Here is a 21,872-nt window from a genome sequence, read left to right as displayed (position 1 = left end):
GCCCCTCGCCATGGGCCCGGCCGCTGCTCCGCACGCGCGCTGAGCGCATCTCCCGTCGCTTACGAGCAGGACTCGGCCCCTTGGCCGCGCTCTTTCCGCGCTTCGTTTTACCTCCCCACCCCTCCACCCCGACACCACCTCCGCGCCTTGCGGGGGGCCCCACGCGCCATGCGGGGGCCGCGGCGCTGCGATGGCATCTGATGGCCGCGGGGCGCAGCCGGCTGCGGCGGCCCCGCGCGGCGCTCGGCGGCCCCGGGAGGCGGCGGCGGCGGCGGCCGGCGCCCTGAGGGGGCTGCCGCTGTGAGCGGGGGGCTCGCCCCGCGCCTCTCGCTGCGCAGGAGGAGGCGGAGGAGGAAGGACCGGAGCGGTGCCCGCCGCCTGCCCCCGCCACCCTGCCTGCGCGGGCGTGCGCGGCTCGGCCGCAGCGGAGCGCGGGGCTCCGGCGGGCACTGCGCTGCCCCCTCCCCGCATCCCCCCTTCCGACCCCCCCGCCGGGCTGGATATGTGGATGCTCACGTGAAGATGGATGTAGCGATCGGGCTGCTGGGGCTGCTGACGGTTCTGCTGGAGGGCAGCTCCGGGCAAGGGGTGTATGGTGAGTCCGGGGCGCGGCGTGACCTTGTCGCGACTGTCACCGGGGCGGGAGCGGTGGGGTATAGGGGGTTTACCTCCCGCGGCCGCGGGGGTGGCCGGGCCCCTCTGCGCGCCGCGAGAGCCGGCGGAGGCAGAGCGGAGGCAGAGCGGAGGCAGCGCCGTTGCCATGAGACACTGGCGTTTCACGGGGAAAACCTGCGGGGTGTCGGTGGCTCGGGGAGAGCACTCGGGGGGCTTCGGGTGGCCCGGGAGGCACGGGCCGCCCACCGCCGAGGAGCCGATGGGCGCCGCTGCGCTGGGGCTCCTCCGCGCTCGCGGGGCGCCGTGGGGCCGCCGCACTTGTTAGCAGCGGCGCTGCCGCCCGCCCGCGACCGCGGAGCGAGGGTTGGGGGCGATCCTCAAACTTCCTGGGGCTCCGCCGGGGCGGGCGGCTCCGCGGGCGGGCGCGCAGGGATGCGCCCGGCTCCCCCGGCCTCCCCCAGGCAGTGACTTGCAAATCGCCGCTGCGGAGCAGGGAGCGGGGTGCTCCGCGGTACCCCGAGCCCCGCTTTCAGCACCCGGGGCCTGGGCGGCTACGCGGGGTCCGGCTCTGCGGCTGCGGGAATTGTTGCTCCCAGAGCCGAGCAGCTGGGAGAGCGGGGCTCTCAGCCGGTGCTGCGCGGGGAGGACACCGCCCGGTGCGCTGGCCCCGGCCCCTGCGGTACCCCGGTCCCGGTGATACCCTGCCTATGCCTTGGTCCCGGTGATGCCCCAATCCCGGCGGTGCCCCGGTCCCAGTAATACCCTGGTGATATTCCGGCCCCGGTCCCAGCGGTAGGGGGTTATGTAAGTGGCGGTGCGGTGTCGGTGGGAGTGTTGGATTTGGCACTCGATGTTCAGACTTAATGAATTTGCCAGTAAATGCTTTGTTTGACATCTGCTCTGTCCAGCTCGTGTGTCTGTTTCGACACTAAAACATTTGCTTCCCACCAGGAAGGGAGCTCCGGCACCCCCCTTTATTTGCTTTTTACGTTTGTTTGTTTTTTTTTTTTTTAATTTTGCAAAATTTCATTGTAACTGAAAATATCTGAGCCGTGCTGCTCGCAGCGGCTAGATTACTGTGCAGATCGCGACACCGGCGGCACCGGGGCTCCCTGCCTTCTCCGATACACAGGCGCATTTTGTTGAATGCGTTCGAATAGCAACTGCGGTCATGAATAGGAGAGAGCTTGTTCAGGCAGAGCGTGTTTTGTGGGGGCCTACAGGAAAGGGAGATCTTGCCCCAGACTGAGCACCACTATCGATGCACAAGAGATATCACATGCAGATTTGTAGTAAGACTTTTGTTTGGCAGTGATGCGTTTTCATCCTGTAAAATGTAACGCCTGATTTAGGTGAACGACGGTGGGTGAAGGGCTGATGTGTGTGGGGAGCTGTGTGAAGTCAGTCATATGTGGCTGCACTATATTTGAAACCTGTTTCACATGAATTTGTGTTTGTTCATTGACTCCCGAAGGTCGGTTTGAGAATGCAGAGTGTGCTCTGCCGAAAAAGGGACGAGCCCAGGGTCTGCCTCCTGGCAGCCCGGAGCTCCTTGAAGAGCCCACTCTGTGCATGAGGGCCATATTGAGAAAGGCACTGCCCTGAGTTGTTTGCAAAAGTGAGCCCAAGCCTGGGAGATGGACCTTGCTTGGTTCTTGTTGCTTTAGAAAAACAGGTTTATGGGATTTGAACAACTTTTTTTGTCCCTGTTTGAGGATTTCAGGATCCTCACGGCTCTGCTTCCAAGCATGGTGCAGTTAGGAAGATGCCTTGCTGAGTTAACCCACTTGTTCCCTGCCTTTGTGCCAGTGCCCTGAAATGCAGATGCTCCTTCTGAGATTAGGCAGAGCTCCAGCAGCCTCCCCTGTGTGCTCCTCCACTGTGTGAAGAAGTGTGCTGCGGTGCGTGGCTGCCCTGCGTGAGCCCTGCCGCCCTCTCCAGTCCTGCACTGAGTGCTTCCAGCATCTCAGCTCGCTGAGCCCTATCACTGAGGTGCAGTCTGCCACTCCGACTTCTCCCCAGTTCTTCCCTTTGAGGTTGTGTCTCGTCCTTAGGAGTCACTGGAATGGGGTCTCACCTGGGATGGGCGCTGCCCAAGCTCCACCTGGCTGTTCTCTGGCACTGTGTGCCTACTGCCTGCCTGCTGCCTGCCGTGGATGCTCATCTCTGGCACTGCAGGAGGTGTAGACAGGACTGCTCAGTTCTGCCCTGTGCCGGCACAGCCCATGGTATGGCAGCGTGCACACCAGCCTGGAACAGCAGCACTTAAGAGCTGGTTTGGTGCCTTTAAATGAAAAATAAACAGTCCAGATTTTCTAATTCCTAGTTCATAAAAAAAAAAAAAAAAAGGAAATTAATGACCGATGATGTCTGGCTGTACAACTGTTGCTCCTGAATAGTTAGACCTGTGATTAAAATGTCGGTTGATCATACAGCTGAATCTCAGAGGCAACTGAGGCACTGACACTGAGAACAGTTTCCCAGGGCTGAAGAGCAGGGCAGGGATGGAGTTGGGCAGGCACAGGTCTGCCAAGTGCCTGCTATCCCTGGTTGTCTCACACTGCTTCTTCAGGGGATGAAGGGAGAGCGGAGCTGCTAAAATCCCCAGCGAGACATGCAATTTCTCAGCTCTGGTTTGCCCAGCTTGTTTTCTTGGTGAAATAATCCAGAAAAACTCCAGTACTCTATGAACTTTTCTTCTCCTTAGAATTATGCATGACTTGCGCTGTTAATAAAGCAGAAAATGTAGGTATTTAGAACATGATGGTCATCCTTTCACCAAACTTCAAATTACAAGGGAAGAAATGGTTAAATGAGAAGGCTGACATGGGCATAGGGCATTTTTAAGCAGATAAGCAGCAGCTCATAAAAATGTGGGATTTTTGTTAGTGGAGAGCAGATTCCTTTGTCTGTTTCCCTGGTGTCAAACTGCCCCAGTGGGGGGGCTCACTGGGATCTTGGGGTTAAGGTGCTGAACTGCACAGTGTCCATAGGGTCCCACCTTGTGCCTTGTTGAGTGAGGAACAATGTAGGAGCAATGTAGTGAATACCTGGAAATGAGCCCAGAGAGAGTGAGCAATGCCAGCACCTCTGGGCTGTGGGCTGGAGGGGTGCCTGGGGAGCAGGACAGATCCTGCCAGCGGTGCCAAGTGATGGCTGGTGGTGGGAGGACGTCGGGGGGGAATTGCTCCAGTGTTGGAGCTGACGCTTTCTGACTCTGGGAAGCTGTTTTCCAAATATGCAAGTTGCCACAGGAGCTGGGAGCAGCCGTGGTTCCCGTTGGACAAGGTGCTGCTGCACCCGCAGGGGTGCCACACATGGTGAGAAGGGAAGCCCCCCAGCACCCAGAGCAGCCCCCTGTGCAGCATGGTTTCCCCAGGGCCACGGAGGCATGTTTTACCTGATGTTCACAGAGCTTTTAGTTATTTTGCCATGGCTTCAGCTAGAAATAAGCAGTGCAGCTGCTGAAAGCAGTTTTTTTATGAATGTACATGTTGGGTATGTCTCAGGGAGGAGTGTGTGCATGCAGTAGCCATTGTGCTGTGCACCCCCACAACGTGTTTTATACCAACTCCTGTAACGGAAGGCACTGAATATCCTACTTGCAGATGTGGATAATGTTAGGACAGACATAAATGCCCCTGGAAGCAAGTGATCACAAATGAGTATCCACCGTGCTCAGACATGTCAGCATTTCCCCAGGGCTCTGCACCAAACTGGGATGCGGGACTCAGCAAAGTGTTGGGAGAAGAGACAAAGGGAGCAACTGGACTTTCCACTGCTGGTGCAAAATAATGTGGAATCATAGGTATTTACTTTATTAAATGTCAGTGTGATTGTCCTTGTTCCTTGTGCCAAGCATGAAACGTTACCCAATACTCTTAATTTTTATTGCAGTGGTATGTTTTATATAGAAGCAGATTTGGAAATGGGGAACCCAGAAAGAAGAGCTGTAACCTTCCACCCCAGAGAGCAGCTTGACTGGGGTCTTTTGAAGTGCTTTGTATCCTGGGAGAAGTGGACCAGGGTCATACAGCTTTGGGAAAGATCTTTCCTCACCTCCACCTGCCCCTTTATAATGACAATAATTCTTTTGCAGAATGCTTAGCCCTCTGGGGGGGGATTAATGACTGCTGGCTTCAGAGCTGGGAGTGTCTATGTGCTGCTGCTGACCTGGTCTTTCCCTAACACTTGCCCTGGTCGAATGAATGGATTGGAAGGATGAGAGAAGGGAGGGAGGAAAATGAAAAAAACAAAACCAAACCTCCAAGCAAGAGCATTTTCCCTGTTCCAATGGCTGGTTACCCATTTCTGCTGGTGAGGGCAGCCTCTGGATCACTGGTCCCAGATGTCACTGCGGTCGCATGGGGACCCAGGGTATTTCCGTGGTGTGGCTGTGTGTGAATGCAGGCGTTGTGTGGGACAGTTTAACCCTACACAATTCAGGACATTGTGCCAGGGAAGCAAGGCGACCCTGGGAACAGGGGAGGAATTATGCGGTACCACAGGGGCTGTTTTTGAGCAGCTGTGTGCTTCTCTGCCACCCGCTCCAGGAGGTTTTGCAGGAGCCAACTGATCACTGAGAGCTTTAACTCTTAACTGAGCCCCAGAGAGGGATCTCTTCCTCTCTCTCACGCTGCAGATGTTTACACTGGGATTTCAGCAGTGGTCTGAGATGAACTTCAGCTTCAGCAGTTGAACCTGGGAACGTGCAGAGTCAGGGAAGGAGCCATCATGCCTCTTACAGCCACACGATTGGGATTGACTCTGCTCGTGGTTCTTGGTTGTGCCATAGGTAAGGGGCCATGCAGCAGCCGGCATTGTGGGAGTGAAGGAATCTGATGTCCGGGTGTACTACTCCGTGCATCTGGCGGGCTGGTTTTGCTCTGGGGGGCAATAATTAGGGGTTTAATGGTGCAAATGTGTAGAGTTAAGTTGTAACTATGCTCAATAGTAAATGTGTGGAGAAGATCAGCAGTGGATTAAACCTGACTCCAGCTCCACTGAATTAGTGCAGAAACTTCCATCAGGTTTCGTGTGTCCTGAGATGTGTGCGACAGGTTAATGCAGTCCTGGCATACAGCAAGTTGCTTCTGTGCTGTGCTTTATGGCATCACATCACATCTCATCCTCCCAGGAACAACTGATGCTCTCTGCATCTCTGATCAAAATGTTGCTCTTGACTCTGTGTGAGGGAGATTTGGAGGAAATCTGGTGGGAAGGGAACAGTCTTTAAATAAAATAAAAGCTCTCCTGGCTCAGAAGAGCAAAATCCAATTTAACTAGCATCAGTTAGATGAAGTGCTGGGGAGGAAGGAAACAGATGAATGATTAAAGCTCTGATCTGTCTCCCACCCTCCTCAGATATTTTCTGGGACCTCTTTCGATGAAGGGAATGATCTGCTCCCTGCAGGCATTGCAGTGCCAGCCTGTATGTGCATATATATATATATATATACTCTTGTAGGGCACTGGATCTTCTGCAGTCTATCCTATTCCTCCAGCAGAAAAACCCCTTCTGGATGGGAGGAATCCAGCCACAGGTCATGCTGGAAGCAAATACAGTGAGGAGGATGCTCCCTGTCTCTCCCTGACACCGTCACTTCCCTGACTAGGGTGGACTCAGGGCCATAGGTTGTTCCTTAAACCTGGAAAATACTGTTCTTTTGGAGAATGGGGTTTTTGAGAGCAGCTGTCTGAGGGAAGCCAGCTCCATCGGTCCCCATGTTCTAGGTCTGACCCAGTGTATGTGTTTGGGGTCTGCAGTGCTGCTGCTCCATTGCTGCTGGAGAGCCCTCCCTCACACTCGTACTCTGAGTCCCCATGCCTGGCTCCTTGTTCGGTCCTTTGGTTTTCTTTTTATAGATCCTCATTCCAATTTTGACTTGTGTCTAGATCCAACTGAATTATTTCCTGCCATCTCCATAAATAATGGCCTTGCTAAATATAGCTGAAAATGGAGAGAAGTCAGTTTGCTGTTCTCAGACAGATTTTGAAGCCTGGCTGTTCTGGAAGGAGGATTTTCTTTTAACAGTTGGTGACTACCCAGGAGCATACTGGTGGTCTAGTCTGGGAGATAGCTTCTTCCATGAATGCTTCTTGCATGCATAAAAGGTTGAAGGGCCAGGCAGTTTCCTTGAGCATCCTACAGGATCATATTGCTCTCAGCAGGATTTAGCTTGATTTTGATGTCTGTTTTCCCTGGTTCCTTGTTGTCAGGGTATTTGAGTACCAGCTTGGTTTGTGATCTGGAAAACAGGTCTTATGAGGACGGACTAGAGGAGTTCCATGCGTTAAGGTGGTTCAGACTGACTGAAATAGTTAAAGAAGGAGATAAGTGTATGTTATAATTATCTTGTGAAGGAAGACACAGGCAGTGGTGAAGAGCTAGCTCCAAGCAGCTGCCTAAGGTGTTAGAGGATCCATCAACAATCATTTGAAGTTATCAAAGCCCACAGTGGAAATAAAGATGATTTTTTTTTATCAGCTGGGGTAATTAGCTGTTGAAGCAACACACCGAGAAATGTGCTCAACTCCCTGATGTCAGATGTCTTTGATATACAATCAAATGTTGCTCCTTAAATTGGCAAGCTCAGTACAGGTAGGGATTGCTGAGGGAATTGTCCAGCTCATGCATATGTGGGAAATCAACCCAGAAGAGTCCCACCGTCTCTCCTGCCCTCAAACTCTAGGAAGTAGTTAATCTGTTTTAAATATATTAAAGCAGTGATTGGAGTAATATATGTTACTTAGCAAATAGCCTGGATTTTAATTACGTTATTAATACCATTACATGATTAAAACACTATGTGCCCTTTGGAGTGTACTGTATGAAATGTGTCAGTAGGTAACTTTCAGTGTGGGAAGTGAGGAGATGGAATCAATGGACTGGAAAGTCCCCTCCATTCCTCTCTGTGTGAAACACCCACTGGATCACTTACTGTGAGCTTTCTGGTGTGTAAACCACACACCTCATTCCAGCCATGGTAGGCATTGCTCAGGAGTCACAGCCAGCTTTTTAACTGGTGGCTTCTGAGTGCCAATGTGGCCAAGTCCTGTTGGCCTCAAAATGAGAGGGTTGCCCAGGTACCCCAGGAATGGGGCTCCAGGGTCCTCTGGAGGTCTTGGAGTTGGCAGCTGCCACACTCTGAAATGTAATGCCTGGGCAGAGTCTTGCCAAGGGCTGCCTGTTCTTCTGGAGCCACACTATTGGGATTCCTGGCACCAGCAAAAGGAGAAATCCCCTGAGCATTGTTCTGTAACTTGGAAATGTGTTTTTGTGACTAGATGAAATAGCTGTTTATCCCTCATGTGCTGTAAGAGTGCCCTGGAAGATACGGCCTCTGCAGAGCAGACAAGCATTGGTGTCTTGAAGCCAGGGGGCTGAGAGACTGCTGGGGCAGAAACAACCATGAGCTGCTGCAACATGGCCTTGGAGCGTGAAGATGTGGGTGGAGGAGGGTGCCGGGCACAGAAGCTGCATGGCAAATGTGAGAGCCCTGAGTGGCTGTATCCCAGCCACTGATGTGTGTCACCATTGCCCTCTCACTGAAAGTGGCATGATAGAAATTGCGCCAGTGCTTTTGTGAGGTGTTGCTGAGTTCCTGGCTACAGGTTGGAGATGGTTCACATGTGGCCACTGCTTGTTGATGCCTTGCATTATCATGTCAGCACTGCATGGGAATAACTTGGGCAATGTAGTTAGATTAAGGCCAGGTTGGATGTGGCTTTGAGCAACCTGATCTAGAGGAAGATGTCTCTGCCTGTGGCAGGGGGATTGGACTTGTCTATCTGGTCTTTAAGTTACCTTCCAACCTGAACCATTCAATGATTCTATGATTCTATGATTCTATGATTAGTGAGCCTCTAGTTTTGTGGAAAAAGCAGAGTTTCCATGAAAAAATATTGAAATTATCTATTTTCTTTCTTTACTTTTTTTTTTTTTAATAATTTGTTTTCCCTACAATTGAGGAAAATGGCTCTGAGGATTATATCCACCAGGTGGGAATTACAGTCACTGGGACCACCAGAAGGACCAGAGGAGAGGGCAGCATTTAGCATGATGGTGGTCAGGGCTGTAATTATATGTTAAATGGTTCCTGTGGACTTTTTCTTTCTGCCTGTACTTTTGCTAATGCAACCTAGGATGGGGCTGGCTTTCGTCCCTGCCAGGAGTGCACCAAAACCTTTTCTGTAGGGACACTTTAACAGCCTGTCCTGTCACATGGGGTTGCTACCTCCCAGCTGTAGGATTTTGTATTTGTCTGTACCAAAATTCAGGAGTGTTTTGTCAGACCATTCCCATTTGTCCAGCCTGCCCTGGCCCTTGCCTTTCACCGTTTATTCTCTGTGTTGTCCCCTTCCTTAGACTGGCACAGTGCTCCGAACATCTCCCATAGAAAGAAGAGGCCCTCCTCTGAGCAGGGAGGAACATGAGCAAATAGGACAGACTGCTGCTTTGACTCTTACCCTATGCTTGGAAAGAAAAGTGTGTTTTGTGTTGCCAGCTTGCCATGCCGAGACTTGTTGAGGTGGGATGGTAACTGCTCATGAATCTGATGGACGACACATCTCAGAGCAGTCCGTCAGGAATATATATTCATGCCTGTGTCAGTGAGGGGTGTGCAGCAGTATTCTGGCTACAGGTTTTTCCTTTAAATATCTGGCATCTTAGTGTACCACTTGTTAAACTGAAAATCCTTGTGAACATGCTCATGATGGGTGCTGGAACAAGTGCTGGCTGTTGAAATGTGCTTGGTGGGAGTAAGGCGGTGGAGAGAATGGGGTGATTTGCATTCTGTCATTAGACTGTTAGGAGAAGGATAAGCCAATCTGATGAACTGATTAAATAAAAAGTCATTAAAATAATGTTTATAAAAACAACTCAAACACTTGATCCAGCCTCACCTGCCTTAATAGACCTTTATCTTGTACACGTGACCTCTTTTTGTAAAAAAATAATTTGCACTGTTAAAAATAATATTTCATGAAACAAAAAGTAGCTAGATACCTGAGAAATTCCATGATTTCGTCAAGAGTCAAAAAACCTCCAGACCCTTACCATCCTAGCTGTGCAGTCTGCCCACTCTTTGTGGCTCTTTGTGCTGCAAAGGGGGGAAACGTGTGAGCGAGGTGCAGGAGAAAGGCAAGAGGAGGGAGATTGCTGGTGGTTCCTTCCTGCACAAAATCGCATCCTGTATCAAACCATCCATAGCCTATCTGAGGCATGCCATCAGTTGCTTCCAGTTTCACCCTGAGCTAAAACCTTAAAGGCCAGTTTAGGAATCAGGGCCAGGATTAGGAATTAGCAAATAAACGAATACTTCTCAGTGGAAGAAGCTGAGGGAATTGGGCGCTGCATTAGGCTGCTCACCTGATTAATAGCTGATTTTCCTGAAGGTGGACTTACTCTGCTGTTCTTGGGTGTTGAATGTCTTTCTTTTTTTCTATTTGCTTAGCATTACTTTGATGAAATATAAAGCAATAAAGCAGTCTTGGCAGCATTACAATACAAAAAGGGTCAAAGCAGTGAAGGAGGGCTGTTGCCACAGCAGCTGTTTTAGCACGAGTTTTACTCTTGCATTGTCTCCTCACACGATGGAGCAAAGTCCTCCTCCCATTGCAAGCATCATGCCATACCTCCTCTGGCAGAGGGGTGATATGTAAATACAAAAGAAACATCATGATTTCATGCAGCTGACAGCATCCCATACACCCAGCTGCCATTTAGATCATTATTCCAGGTGCCAGCCAGGGCTGTTCTCCACTTCTTCCCCCAGCATTTCCCCCACCACCCTACCAAATAGTGCCAAAGAGAACTTTATAAATCAGCCACTTGCCTGCAGCCTCCCCCGAAATGAAGCACAGCTTCACTTTTATCTTTGCACATAAGCAAAGCTACTAATACCAAGTTAGTGTTAGAGCTGTTTACGAGGGGCACGTCTGCAGCCCCACAGCTGGAATTAATTCTGATCATTACTTAAAGCCAGGCTGGACTGGCAGTCTGCTTTTCTTCCCATAGGGGCTGTAGGCAGCCTTGGAGTGAGGTGGTGACTGCGTGGTGCTCTCAATACTCTCCTTTTCCAAATGTGAGTTTTTTTCCTCTCTTCTTTCATGAAAATGACCCAGTTGACTGTGGGGGGTGGGGTGGTGGTGGTGGTGGTGTAAGGGGGAAATGTGTATGGGGAGCCAGTCCTTTCTTACATGCGCTGTACAAATAAGTTAAAATGTGGCCAGGGAGGAGTGTTCTTTGTTGTGGTGCTCAGTTTTTCTGTGGGCTCTTGAGTAAAGGTCACAGAGTAGCTTTGTAGGAAGTCTGTAGAGATGCCCAGAGCACTGCATCTGTGCTGATCTGCCATGTGCGTCTCCAGATTGTCTTGTGCCGTGTTTGACTGAATTCCAGTGAGGAAGGAAGAAAAATTACGTTTTAAGGTGAGCTGGGTCTCTGGGATGTGCCTGGCCCAAGTTCACTGAGTTTAGAGCTATGGCAAAGGGAAGTATGTGTTTTTTTTGAAGAAGTGGTAACTGCCAAGGAGTTATTCCAGGTAATGAGAGTGTTTTGACAAAGTGGAAATGTGCTGCTGGGGGTCATTCTGTTGTTTTGTGGGCTTTGGTTTGTTTTGTGTTGGTTTTTTTTTTTTTTTTTCTTTGTTAACCAGCATGAGTCTTTTAGTAGGGAATTTTCAAACAGGCATTTCAAAATGAAAGATTGAAATGCTTCACTTAAAAACTGTCAAAACATTTAAACGCTTTCCAGTTATTCAAAAATGCTGTTGGGAATTTGTGAACTATGTCAGGCTTCGGGATTTACAATTTTTCTTGCTTCAGCAAAGTTTTGTAGGAAGACAGGGAAGAAATGGCCCATGTGAACTTGCACAGCAGTAAACTATGTCTGGTGTGCTGTGTCCCAGGCCTTAGGTCAATGAAAAATGACCTGACCTCCAATCATATACAAGACAACCTGTCCTCTTCCAGTAATTTCTCCTTTCATAATATGTGCCATCAGCTTCCTTTGTGCTGACATTTGGAGTGATCTATTTTAAATGAGCAAGGCTGTTGTCACCACTTGGCTTGCTTTGTCACTAGAGGTCAGATCCAGCTCTTGATGCCAGCTGGATTTTGTCTAGCCTATAGCATCCTGTTATATTGTGACACCAATTAATTGATCATCAGATAATCCATTGTACATGACTGTAAATACTGATGGAGATATGGATAAACAGTTATCTGAGGTGTCCCTTCCTGTGCAGAAGATGGGATGCCTGCCTGAGCAGAAAACAGGACAGAAATGATAAAAGGTATGCGTGAGCCTTTTCCATGTTCATGGGGGGTGACATAATTTTCCATGGTATCAATGCCTTCCTGGGCTGCTGTGGATGTTCAGCAGTGCCTGCTTTTAGCCAAGTATGTATTTCCATACAAACAGGAGACATCTGTAATCTGCAGTCAACCAGGTTGAAGAGCTTTCCACTAATAAGCCATGAGAGTGCTCATCTGAGGCAAAAATCCTCACATTTTCTAGTTAGTTTAATTAATGTGTATGTTGTGCCTTATAGGAAAGCTTAACTTTACCTTAGGCACCTACAAAAAAGGGAGTTTTACTATTGCGGTTAAACGTTATAAAGAGAACATTTTCTTGCCCACAGCTACTCCATACTCAAACAGTAGAGTCCTCAAACTTCAGGGGCTTTTAGAAGTGTAATACCAATACCCTGCAACTAAACTCCCAGCCAGTGAAGTCTAACGGGATTTCACTAATGGGCTTTCCCATCCTCCTAGCACTCATGTAGGAGTCCTCTGAGAGCTGTCTTCCCAGTGTGGCATGATGAGTTGGAGTGAAGGGAATGGAGTGATTCAATCTCAAGAGTTCCTGTATTCGTATTTATTTATTTATTGTAAGGATACTGTTAAGTTGTAGGATTGAGGCACAGACTTCAGGCAAACATTAGAAGTCAGTGTGTTTAACTAAGAAATAAGTATGAGTCCTTTCTCTCTCTATTTAATAGCCAAGATCTGAACTCCTTCGTTCTCAGGTAGTTCTTGATATTCCTTATGCAGCTCATGTTCTGGAGAAACAGACTGAGCTGTCCAGGTAATAGTGAATATGGATGGGTAAGCCAAAAAACTGTGTACCTACAGACAGTGTTGTATCAGCAGTACAGGATAAGCTCTCTGATGCACACTGGAACAGAGCTGTTGGATGCCAAGTGTGGGAATACAACAGGGTGATATTTAGATATGGTTATTGCTACTTCTGAAGATCTTCCTCCTCTTAGTTGATTGATGCAGGTAAGAAGTAGGTAAGTCTAATTGGCAGGTTCCTTCAGTGCAGTGACTCCTTCATCGTGGTCTGGTAGCCAGATATATGTTGCACTGGAGATGAATGTGGCAGAGTGATCTATGAGCGTAAGTATAGACTTGTTCACCAACCCAGGTGTTTCAAAGGTAGAGCAAACCCAGTGTTGACATTTCAAACCAGGATCTCTGTTAAGCGTACTTTCAGCTCCAATTGCTTGGATTTTGTATGGTCATTTTGGTGCAGAAACATCCAGTCCCCTGTCTGCAGTGAGACTCATTGTAGCTGAGAGTAAGAAAGATGCATAATGGCCTTCTCTTCCCAGAATTCAGTTTCTTGCTGCTGCCTGTGATGCTCTTCTAGATGGGACCAAAACTCATCTGTTCCCTAATGCAGTGCCACATCATCTGCATGGTGTTCAGCTGGTCAGGCTGGGAGAGCTTTTATGGAAAAACATTGCCATGAAATAGCTGAATTTGTGCTGAGTCTTTTCCTTAAGGTATTCTTGTAGCAGTAAGCTCTGGTGGCTTGCATCCCACGGAAGACCTTATTTTTGTTTCAGTGCTATAGGGTACAGAGAGGAAAACTTGAAGTTACCCAAGTCAGTGCAGTCAGCCAAGAGGGGTGGGAGAGGGCTGAGATCTCTGTGTGCTGCTGTTGTGCATCAGATGAGTAATACTTTTGTCTCAGTGACTCCAGATTTGCTATAAACAAAATCATGATTTCACTCTGGTCTTATTCTGTTTATTAATGACCATGGGTGGAAATGGCTGGACTGAGCATGCATGGACAGTGCAGAGCTGCCTTGCAGAGTGCTGTGAACAGCACTCCTGGCATCTTCCATGGCTGATGGAAATTCGGAGCTCCAGGCTTGGCTGGTTTCACTTCATCTTTCCCCAACTGATGATTGAAAATGCAGTATATGCAATACATGGGAGGAAATGCTGCTCTGATCTCAGAGCCTCTCCAGTGCCAATGCAGTGGCTGAGCAGGGTTTCTCACCTTTACACTTTCATTGGAGTGGAAGAACTCTCTTGATTGGAGGTGAAAGTGGTTGTGGAGGAGCTCAGCTTGTGCTGTGAACCCAGCACAGAGCTGGCAGCACTGGCAGGTGGTATTTTTATTTGATATCTCTTCTCTGAGGCAGGAGCCCAGGTTTCCTTTTTCTCTCTGGGTTGAAGCACAACTGTGCTGGTGGATGACTGTTCTGGCACAGGTCTTGGGGAGCTGTTGTGCTGGAAATGTAATGGTTGTGAATGGGAGTAGGAAATACCTTAACTGTGGGGCTGTGATTCAGCCTTTGCACTGTTTTATATAATCTCTGCTGCTGATGTATCCTGCTACTAATACTGCCCAGCCAGCTTAAGCAGTCTTGCCGTGCTTCTGCTGAATGCATCTGTATTGTGATGTCTTGGTGGTCTGTAATCTTTGAATGGTCTGAGTGCATCAAACTCAATGGCCATCCAGTTAATTGGACCATGCTGGGCTGCAGGGTACCAGCTTGGAGCAGTGCTGACCTTCCTTGGCTGGTTTCTTGGTTTCTGATGCATGGGATGTGTTTAAAGACAGGCAGAAATAAAGCAGATGGGAGTATGTGGTAATGAGGACAGCCAAAGATTAATCTGTGGGTCAGTAGTGCTCTGCCATTGAGAGTTGCACAGCCATAGCTAATACAGGAATAAATTAAATTGCAACAGTATTTAGGAGTGGTGTTGAAAACCTGCTCCACAAATCAGTTGCACAGTGAAATCATAATGTGGGCAAAACCTACCAGGTGTTTTGCTTGCACATGTGGTTTCTTAGCTGGCACAGTCTCTATTTCATAAGCCTGTAATGACTCACCAGTGGTTTCACTCTTGCAAGGAGTATGTGCTCCTTCCTTCCTCGCATCCTTCAGATAGCGAATGTACAGCACTTGGCTGCTTGTTCTGAAGTTATTAGCTTATAAAGCACCATATGGGAGAATAAAGCACTGGCTCTTTCTGAGTGCTGAGTGATGTTAGCTGATAGCACTAGTCTTTCTCAGGGTGGCAGTTGTCTGTTTCTGGCTGTCTCCCTGCTGTAGAATTTGTACTGTGTTGTTCTTGGAAGTGCTCATGCAGGTAAGAACCACTTACCTGCTCTTTTCCATAGACCTGGCATCTATAAAACAGAATTGGACTTGTCACCTGTAGGGCTGTGATATGATCCCAAATTGAGTAGCTCTCTGCAAGACTTGTGCTGTGTGACTGACTGCACATTGTATATGGTGGTGAGGGCTGTTCCCAAGCATGACACTGTACTCAGTGTAATAGCACTTTTGAGTCACTGCTTTTAGAAGTGCATCTCTGGTTTTGGATGTACCCTTTCTGTGCCCACATTATCTAGCTACATACGTAGCAGTAATATTTGGTCACAAAAATAGGGTGTGCATGAGAATATGCCTGTTTCATACATTAAAAGTATGTAACTTTGCTGGTGGAGCAAATCAGATATGTAGTAGATGGATGATGAGTATGATCTTGTGGGGTGTTTAGAGGCATTTTATTACAGCTCTTGATCACTGGCTCCCTGAGATTGTTAAATATAAGATGCTGACTAGAAAAGCTGTTCCGCTTATTGTGTTTTACACTGGAATATAAGGTTACCTTATCTCTGTGTGTGGCTAATTGTGATTGGTATTGAGGAGGTGGCTGTGTCTTGCGGAGGTGGCATGGTGTTTGCCAGCTGCAGTCCAGCTGTGCAGCAGTGGTCCTCAGCTCCTGGGTTTCATGATGAGCCCAAGCAGAGCTCAGTACTGATGTGATAAGGTGAGCCTGGAGACACCTGTGGTATGGTTCCCAATGTGATTTTAGCAAGACCTTATTCGTATGTCAGTCTCTTCTTGTCTTTGACTTCTCACCTTCAAATCCTGCCTTTGACAAACTACTGACGTTCCCCATGTTCTCTGTGCCGGAGGTTTAACTTCTACCGCCTGCACAGTTTGTTGCTTGCCTGACCATCAGCGTAGCATGCAGGGAGGTTGGATACTACTCCCAAACTGCAAGATATGGGAAATATCCCCAAAGGATCAAATCTTTTGCATTGCCAAGAGATGCTGCTGGGTGTCTGTTGTGATAGAGAAGTTTCTAGTTTTAACTAGCTTGAGATGTGAAGTAAGAACAAAATCAGATGCAGGATTAGGATCCCCTTAGAGTTGATTTTTCTCAATTAAAATCTCAAGTTTACAGCTGTTCTCTTTTAGCAGGAAATGCATTTTACCACTTCAGAGTATAGTTGTATCATTAACTTCATAATTGTAGGACTGTTATTGCACGTTAAAACATTAACAAAACTTACCTAAAGTATGGAGTTTTAAAGCAAGAGTGGCAAGATGTATAAATCTGATTCTTTAAGATGTATAAACCTAGATTAAATTGTTTTGTCTTTGTATGGACCTTAGGTTGCAAGTTCTTGTGGATGCTCTCAGGTATACCTGTGGAGGAGGAACCCAAGTTTCCTAGAATATTAAAGGTCTCAACATCTAGAAGGAGGAGGCTGGCTTCTCAATCTAAAAGCCATTTGGAGGGTGTGATGCAAAGTTCACTGGGGATTGTGTGGGGTGGGAAGTTGAGGAGAGAGGTGGAAATGAAAGGAAAGTCTGTCAAAGAGACAAAGAGCTGTAGTATAGGGCAGAAAACTAGAGCTGGTTTTCCTTTTTTGAAACAAATTTATTTGGCCTGCAAAGCTCTAGAGTGGGACTGTGTTGTGTTTGTGCATCACGTGTCACAGCGGGATCACAGCTTCTGGCAGAATTTTCAAGGAATTACTGCGATGTAAATAATAATAATAATTAGCATGTCCTTAAGAAGCAGTCATGACACTGTTTAATTTAAGGGGGGGAAAAAGGCAAAATGAGCACCATTATTAATTACTGTAAGAAGTATTAAAGGATTGTTTGCCTTTCACAAAGGCATGGCGAATGCAGAAGATCTGACACCAGGAGCCCATTTTAGTGTGAAACCCATTGGTGATTCCACGCTGGTCCGTCCCTGCAGCTGCTGAGGACAGGGATGGAGCAGGTTTGAGTGAAATGTCAGCTGTTGCCCAAGTTCAGGGTAATTTCTAACAAGTCCTGTGGAACTTGTTCCATTTTTACGTATTTCAGAAAAACCTTAAGAAATTGGAAAGCAAAAAATGCAGTAGGCTCTGCAAGGCTTGTTGACTTGTTGCCTTTTGAAATATGAAAGTAAAAATGAGGTTTATGGAGAAATGAAGTGGGAATCAAAGCAAGGATGGCGATGGCTTACTAAATTGTTTTGAAGTATCCTAGGTGCATCAGAGAAATACAGAGCAAATCCTCACAGTTCTGAGCAGAGTGAGAGGTGGGAAATGAAGAAGCAGTCTGGGCATCTGATTTGGGTCATGGGTGGTTAGTGCTACATATGTGCTCTAATTAGCTCACTGAAAGACTATCTCATACTCCTCTAGAGAAAAACGTGCTATTGACATGTACTGACATTGTAGTTCAACAGAATTCATTTTCCTTTGTCTGAGTAAAAAAACCCTATTTTCAGGTTTCCATCATCTGAGCACCTCTGTTGTAATGTTAGGTATGTGACTAGAACAGTCTCACACCTTAGTGATACAATAATGTCATAAATTGGTAGAGTCTAGTAAGGGCATTGTGCAGGATAAGGAAGGCAGCCCCAGAACATCAGTGCTTAAGCTTTTGGGCATTTGAAGCGTTATGAAATGATGAAATACAAATAATCCTGACAGTAAAGCTGTCTTATTGCACACTTGGAAGTACTGTGGTGTGTCTTCTTTGGTGGTAAGTACATGATATCTCTTTTCTGATCCCTGCAATACTAGGAGCTAAAATAGGTCTAGGAGATCTGTTCAGAAAATAACCATCTTGTGGTTTGCTTTTGTGTTTTCATTGTAAGATGAATCTTGAAGTTCCTCTCTTTTCCTCACTCTCTACACATGGTTTGGTTGAATACCAGCTCTCCTCTAAGAATTTTGGGACTACTGCACTAATTCGTTTTACTCTGTGGTCTAGCAGAGACTCAAATTTCTGTGCTGTGCATGACTAAAGCATGCCATAGACCTCTCACCACTGCTGGAAGTTACTCTGCCTCAGGAAAAGCAATGGCATGTGATAGGAATGGGGACTTGAGAGGGGATAAGTAATACAGAGCAGCTGTATTTGGAAAAAACAGGTCTGAAAAATGGGCTATGTTTTGAAGCCACTCACTTTGAGAGAATCTTGGACTCAAAAAAGAAAGTTTTGCCCTGACACCCCTGAAAAAAAAAGAAAAAAAAGAAGGATGTATCAAAGGATTTCCTCTAAGAGTCTGCAGGATCTCTTTTATCACACATGGGTGGGAGAACACTAACAGCCTGGAAAAGTTTTATTTTAAAGGGAAATATAAAATGTCCAAAGGACATCTTGAATTAGCTGAAGTGCACACTGATTGCTAGATGTGCATGGAGCTACTTTAAACTGACAATGCAGAGAATGGAAAGTACAGTCCCTAGTGATGTATTCAGACTCAAAACAGATATGCTGTTGCCATGCCATAAACAGAATTTCTTTCTGAATTTGTGCCTGTGTCCATGAGATTCAGGTTGTTGGCCCGAAGACATCCAGTAGATCTTAATTTTGGAGAGGGTGTTTGGGCAAAGCAAACTTGCTGGCTTCAGTGCAACATGGAGGAGGTTGAGTGGCATATCTGTGTCTGAGTGTGTCTGTGTGGGCTTGAGTCCTGGTGAGGTGATGGCTCTGCATCTTGTATCAGAGGTGGTCACTTGCGAGTCCCCAGAAGCAGAGCAGCCCTGGAGAACAGTATCTCAAAAGAGGAGACAAGGCAGCCTCAGGGGTGTGCTTCAACCCAAGCAGAAGTCAGGGACATGATGCAGAATCATAGAATCCCAGACCGGTTTGGGTTGGAAGGGACCTTAAAGCTCATCCAGTTCCAACCCCCCAGCCACAGGCAGGGGGGCCTTCCACTAGACCAGGTTGCTGCAAGCCCCGTCCAGCCTGGCCTTAAACACTGCCAGGGATGGGGCAGCCACAGCTTCTCTGGGCAGCCTGTGCCAGTGCCTCAGCACCCTCACAGGGAAGAACTTCTTCCTAATATCTAATCTAAGTTTATGCTCTTTCAGCATAAAGCCGTTCCTCTCTGTCCTATTCCTACATGCCCTTGTCAAAAGTGATGATTTTGCATCATCATAACTACAAAATTGTGGGGCTATGCCCTGAGTTAATATGTTATTTTCCTGATAGTAGGGAAGTGTGTCTATGATTTCCTTATACCACTCTGAGGTGGGTATAACTATGCAATTTAGGACTGCACTGAGCATCACAGGCACAATTTGTTCCATGTGCCTAGCCTCATGCTAAAATGGGGATGTTTCTGATATTCCTGGATTTAGTGGCTTGCTTGGTATGTTTATACATGGCATGGTCGTCTCTTGCCGCCCTGATACACATGTGAGGTTCAGGGGGATTGTGATTAATGTGTGATGCTGGCTTTTGGCAATGTCCTCTCCTAGTGCAGAGCCTGCCACAGCCCCTGGGAATGGGGATCAGCACTGACTTGTGCAAAGACCCGGTACAATGTAATAACACAGTAAATGGTGCTGGGGAGGCTGGGACTGTTAATTTTGTTGTGTAGGCACAGTTGGTAGTCTCTTCTGGTGAAAGGGGAGAAAGTAGTTTATGGCCTGTTTGAAAAGAGGTTTAAGTGTAGGCCTGATTTAAAGGATGAGGCTAAGTACCCTTGTGAAAACAGAGAGAAGGGTGTTAACTTCTTTTGGAAAGCACTTCTAGATTTGCAAATGTAAAGTACTGAGAGCTCTGCATCTCTGAGGATTATTATTAATTAGGGCTGTTTCAGTGAAGAGTTTCAGGCTATGGAGGAAGCTATGCCAGGGATTTGCCCAAGTGTATGCATGGCTTTTAGATGTAGCACATGGTATAGGTGTTAAGATCAATCCAGAACCATGCCCTGCAGGGAGCTGGCAGAGCAGGTCTCTCAGGAGCAAGTATGTGGTGTGAGAAGCAATGCTCCCTATGGCTCAGCCTGCCTCATGCTTGTGCCCTGCTCAGGTTGTTTATCTGGATAACCTCTAAATACACATTGACAAACCCAGTGGAAGTCTACTGCACTGCTTCAGTCAGGGCTCACCTGGCAATTAAGCCTGGTGCTGCCTTGAGACTGTCCATGCTCTGCAGTTTCAGGGCAGTGCTTAGAAAAAGTCTGTACTGCCCAAGGGGAACCTAAGATTTCTAAGCACTTCACATCTTCCTTGGAGAGAAGAGTTGGTGCTGGCTATGTGTGTCTTAAAAGCAGCATTGCAGATGCGAAGTCAGGTGGCCAAAGTTACAACCAATGTAGAGGCCACTTGTTGTAAGTGCTCATACTGTCTGTTGTGCAACTTGTGTTCCTGTTCTGTTGGAGAGATCACAGAATCACAGAGTGGTTTGGGTCGGAAGGGACTGTAAAGCTCATCCAGTTCCAGTCCCCTGCCACGGGCAGGGACACTTTCCACTAGACCAGCTTACTCCAAGCTCTGTCCAACGTGGCCTTGAACGCTGCCAGGGATAGGGCAGCCACAGCTTCTCCGGTCAACCTGTGCGAGTGTCTCACCACCCTGGTCTTCATTTTATATGGGCTGTGCTTGCTGAACCCAGTGCAGTTCTAGATGCACACTTATCAGTTCATGTTCCTATGTACAGTAGAGGCAGGTAGAAATCTGCACAGGGAGGGGGTCACTGCAAGAATAAAAATCCTTGTCTCTGCATTGCTGTGGTGCTGTGCCTGAGCCTGATTTTCCATCGCTGGCCCATGGCAGCAGGTGGCTTTAGATGTCCCATGGTTCAGCACCTTGGCATCACACGTATGCATGCTTTCCTGCCTGTGCAGAGCACCAGGGGTTGCTGAAGCAGATCAGTGTGGGGGATGGTCTTTATGCAAAATGAAGGCATTTTTGCAGCTCTTTTTCCTTTTCTGTCTCCTGCTTGCTTCTTTACATGTGGAAAAGAAAGCTATAGAAACAGTTATTTATGTATTTATTGTGTGACGTTTGCAGCATAATTGAACCCTCACATACTGACTCAAAAGGAGTGGTGCTGGATGTGCAGAGCCCCTGTGCTGTGCTGTGAAGGTAGTGGATGTAACACCTGGGGTTATCTGGGAAATCATATTAAACATAGAGATGCTGTTGGCAAAGGTGCTGAATGAGTCCTCTCTGCCTGTCTGATCTGTGGTCCAAGGCTTGATGCCTCTGGCTCCCCATCTGCTGCATTTGAGGCAGTTTGAACGAGTTTAGGAAGATGAGGGATGGGCTCTGGATCCTGCACAGACCCCTGCAGCTGTGGACCTTTGTTTCCATTAGCAACAGTCCCTGTTCAGTGTTAAGGGAAATCCTGCTCCCATTTGTCATTCAGATGATAACTTTTTTTTTGCAAGTGTATCCCAGTAGGTACAACTGATTGCAGTGTCATGAATGTCTTGGCATGAGATGCTGTAGTCCTTTTTTGTAGTGTATCCTCGAAGACCTAGAGCAGGGAGAGCTACACAACACACTGCCGCATGGGGCCCTTTTATATGTAGATCCTCTTACTTACTAATGGGATTTAGACTTCTATCTAACTAACCTGAACACTTGCCTTAAGGTAAATCAGTCTTTTATACCCTGAAAAAGCATTTCATTAAATGAAGTGGCAAGCAGGTGAAGGCTTTACATACCATGTTGTCTGTACTGTCAATGCAGAGTATTGTAAAAATTGCGTGTAGCCCTGTGGTAGGGACGAGGTTCTCCTTGAAAGGCTTCAGTTAATCCAGTGGCAGTGGAAAACATTTTTGGGTCGCTTGCAGATGCTTTTGTCAAAGCACAAAAAGGAGTAAAGAGAAGAGAAGATGGGATGATACAGGCACAATGACATGCACTAACAGTGTTGTGGAGGACATCCTGCCTTCAAACTTGAGGTTAG

At 47.5% G+C, this 21,872-nt stretch overlaps 1 protein-coding gene across 3 annotated transcripts in view; it reads left to right on the top strand.

Annotated features, from left to right (window-relative positions):
- Positions 1-403: 403 nt before the first annotated feature.
- The window catches only part of MDGA2 (MAM domain containing glycosylphosphatidylinositol anchor 2), a 389,024-nt gene continuing 367,555 nt past the window's right edge, over positions 404-21,872 (top strand). For 2 of the 3 annotated variants that reach the window (XM_061354587.1, XM_061354586.1), the window contains exon 1: positions 406-595. In XM_061354587.1, coding sequence (XP_061210571.1) covers positions 523-595 — 73 coding nt within the window. In that variant the 5' untranslated portion in view covers positions 406-522. Of the gene's footprint in view, positions 596-21,872 lie in introns of all 3 variants that reach the window. The other variant, XM_061354588.1, reaches the window with a different exon arrangement.

The sequence above is a fragment of the Neopsephotus bourkii genome, unplaced genomic scaffold (assembly GCF_033783945.1).
Source record: "Neopsephotus bourkii isolate Nb327-2 ecotype Australia unplaced genomic scaffold, CSIRO-AGI_Nbou_v1 NB_740, whole genome shotgun sequence".
In the NCBI taxonomy this organism is placed as follows: Eukaryota; Metazoa; Chordata; class Aves; order Psittaciformes; family Psittacidae; genus Neopsephotus; species Neopsephotus bourkii.
Note: the sequence above shows the minus strand (reverse complement) of the source record. Positions and strands in the feature narration are given on the sequence as shown.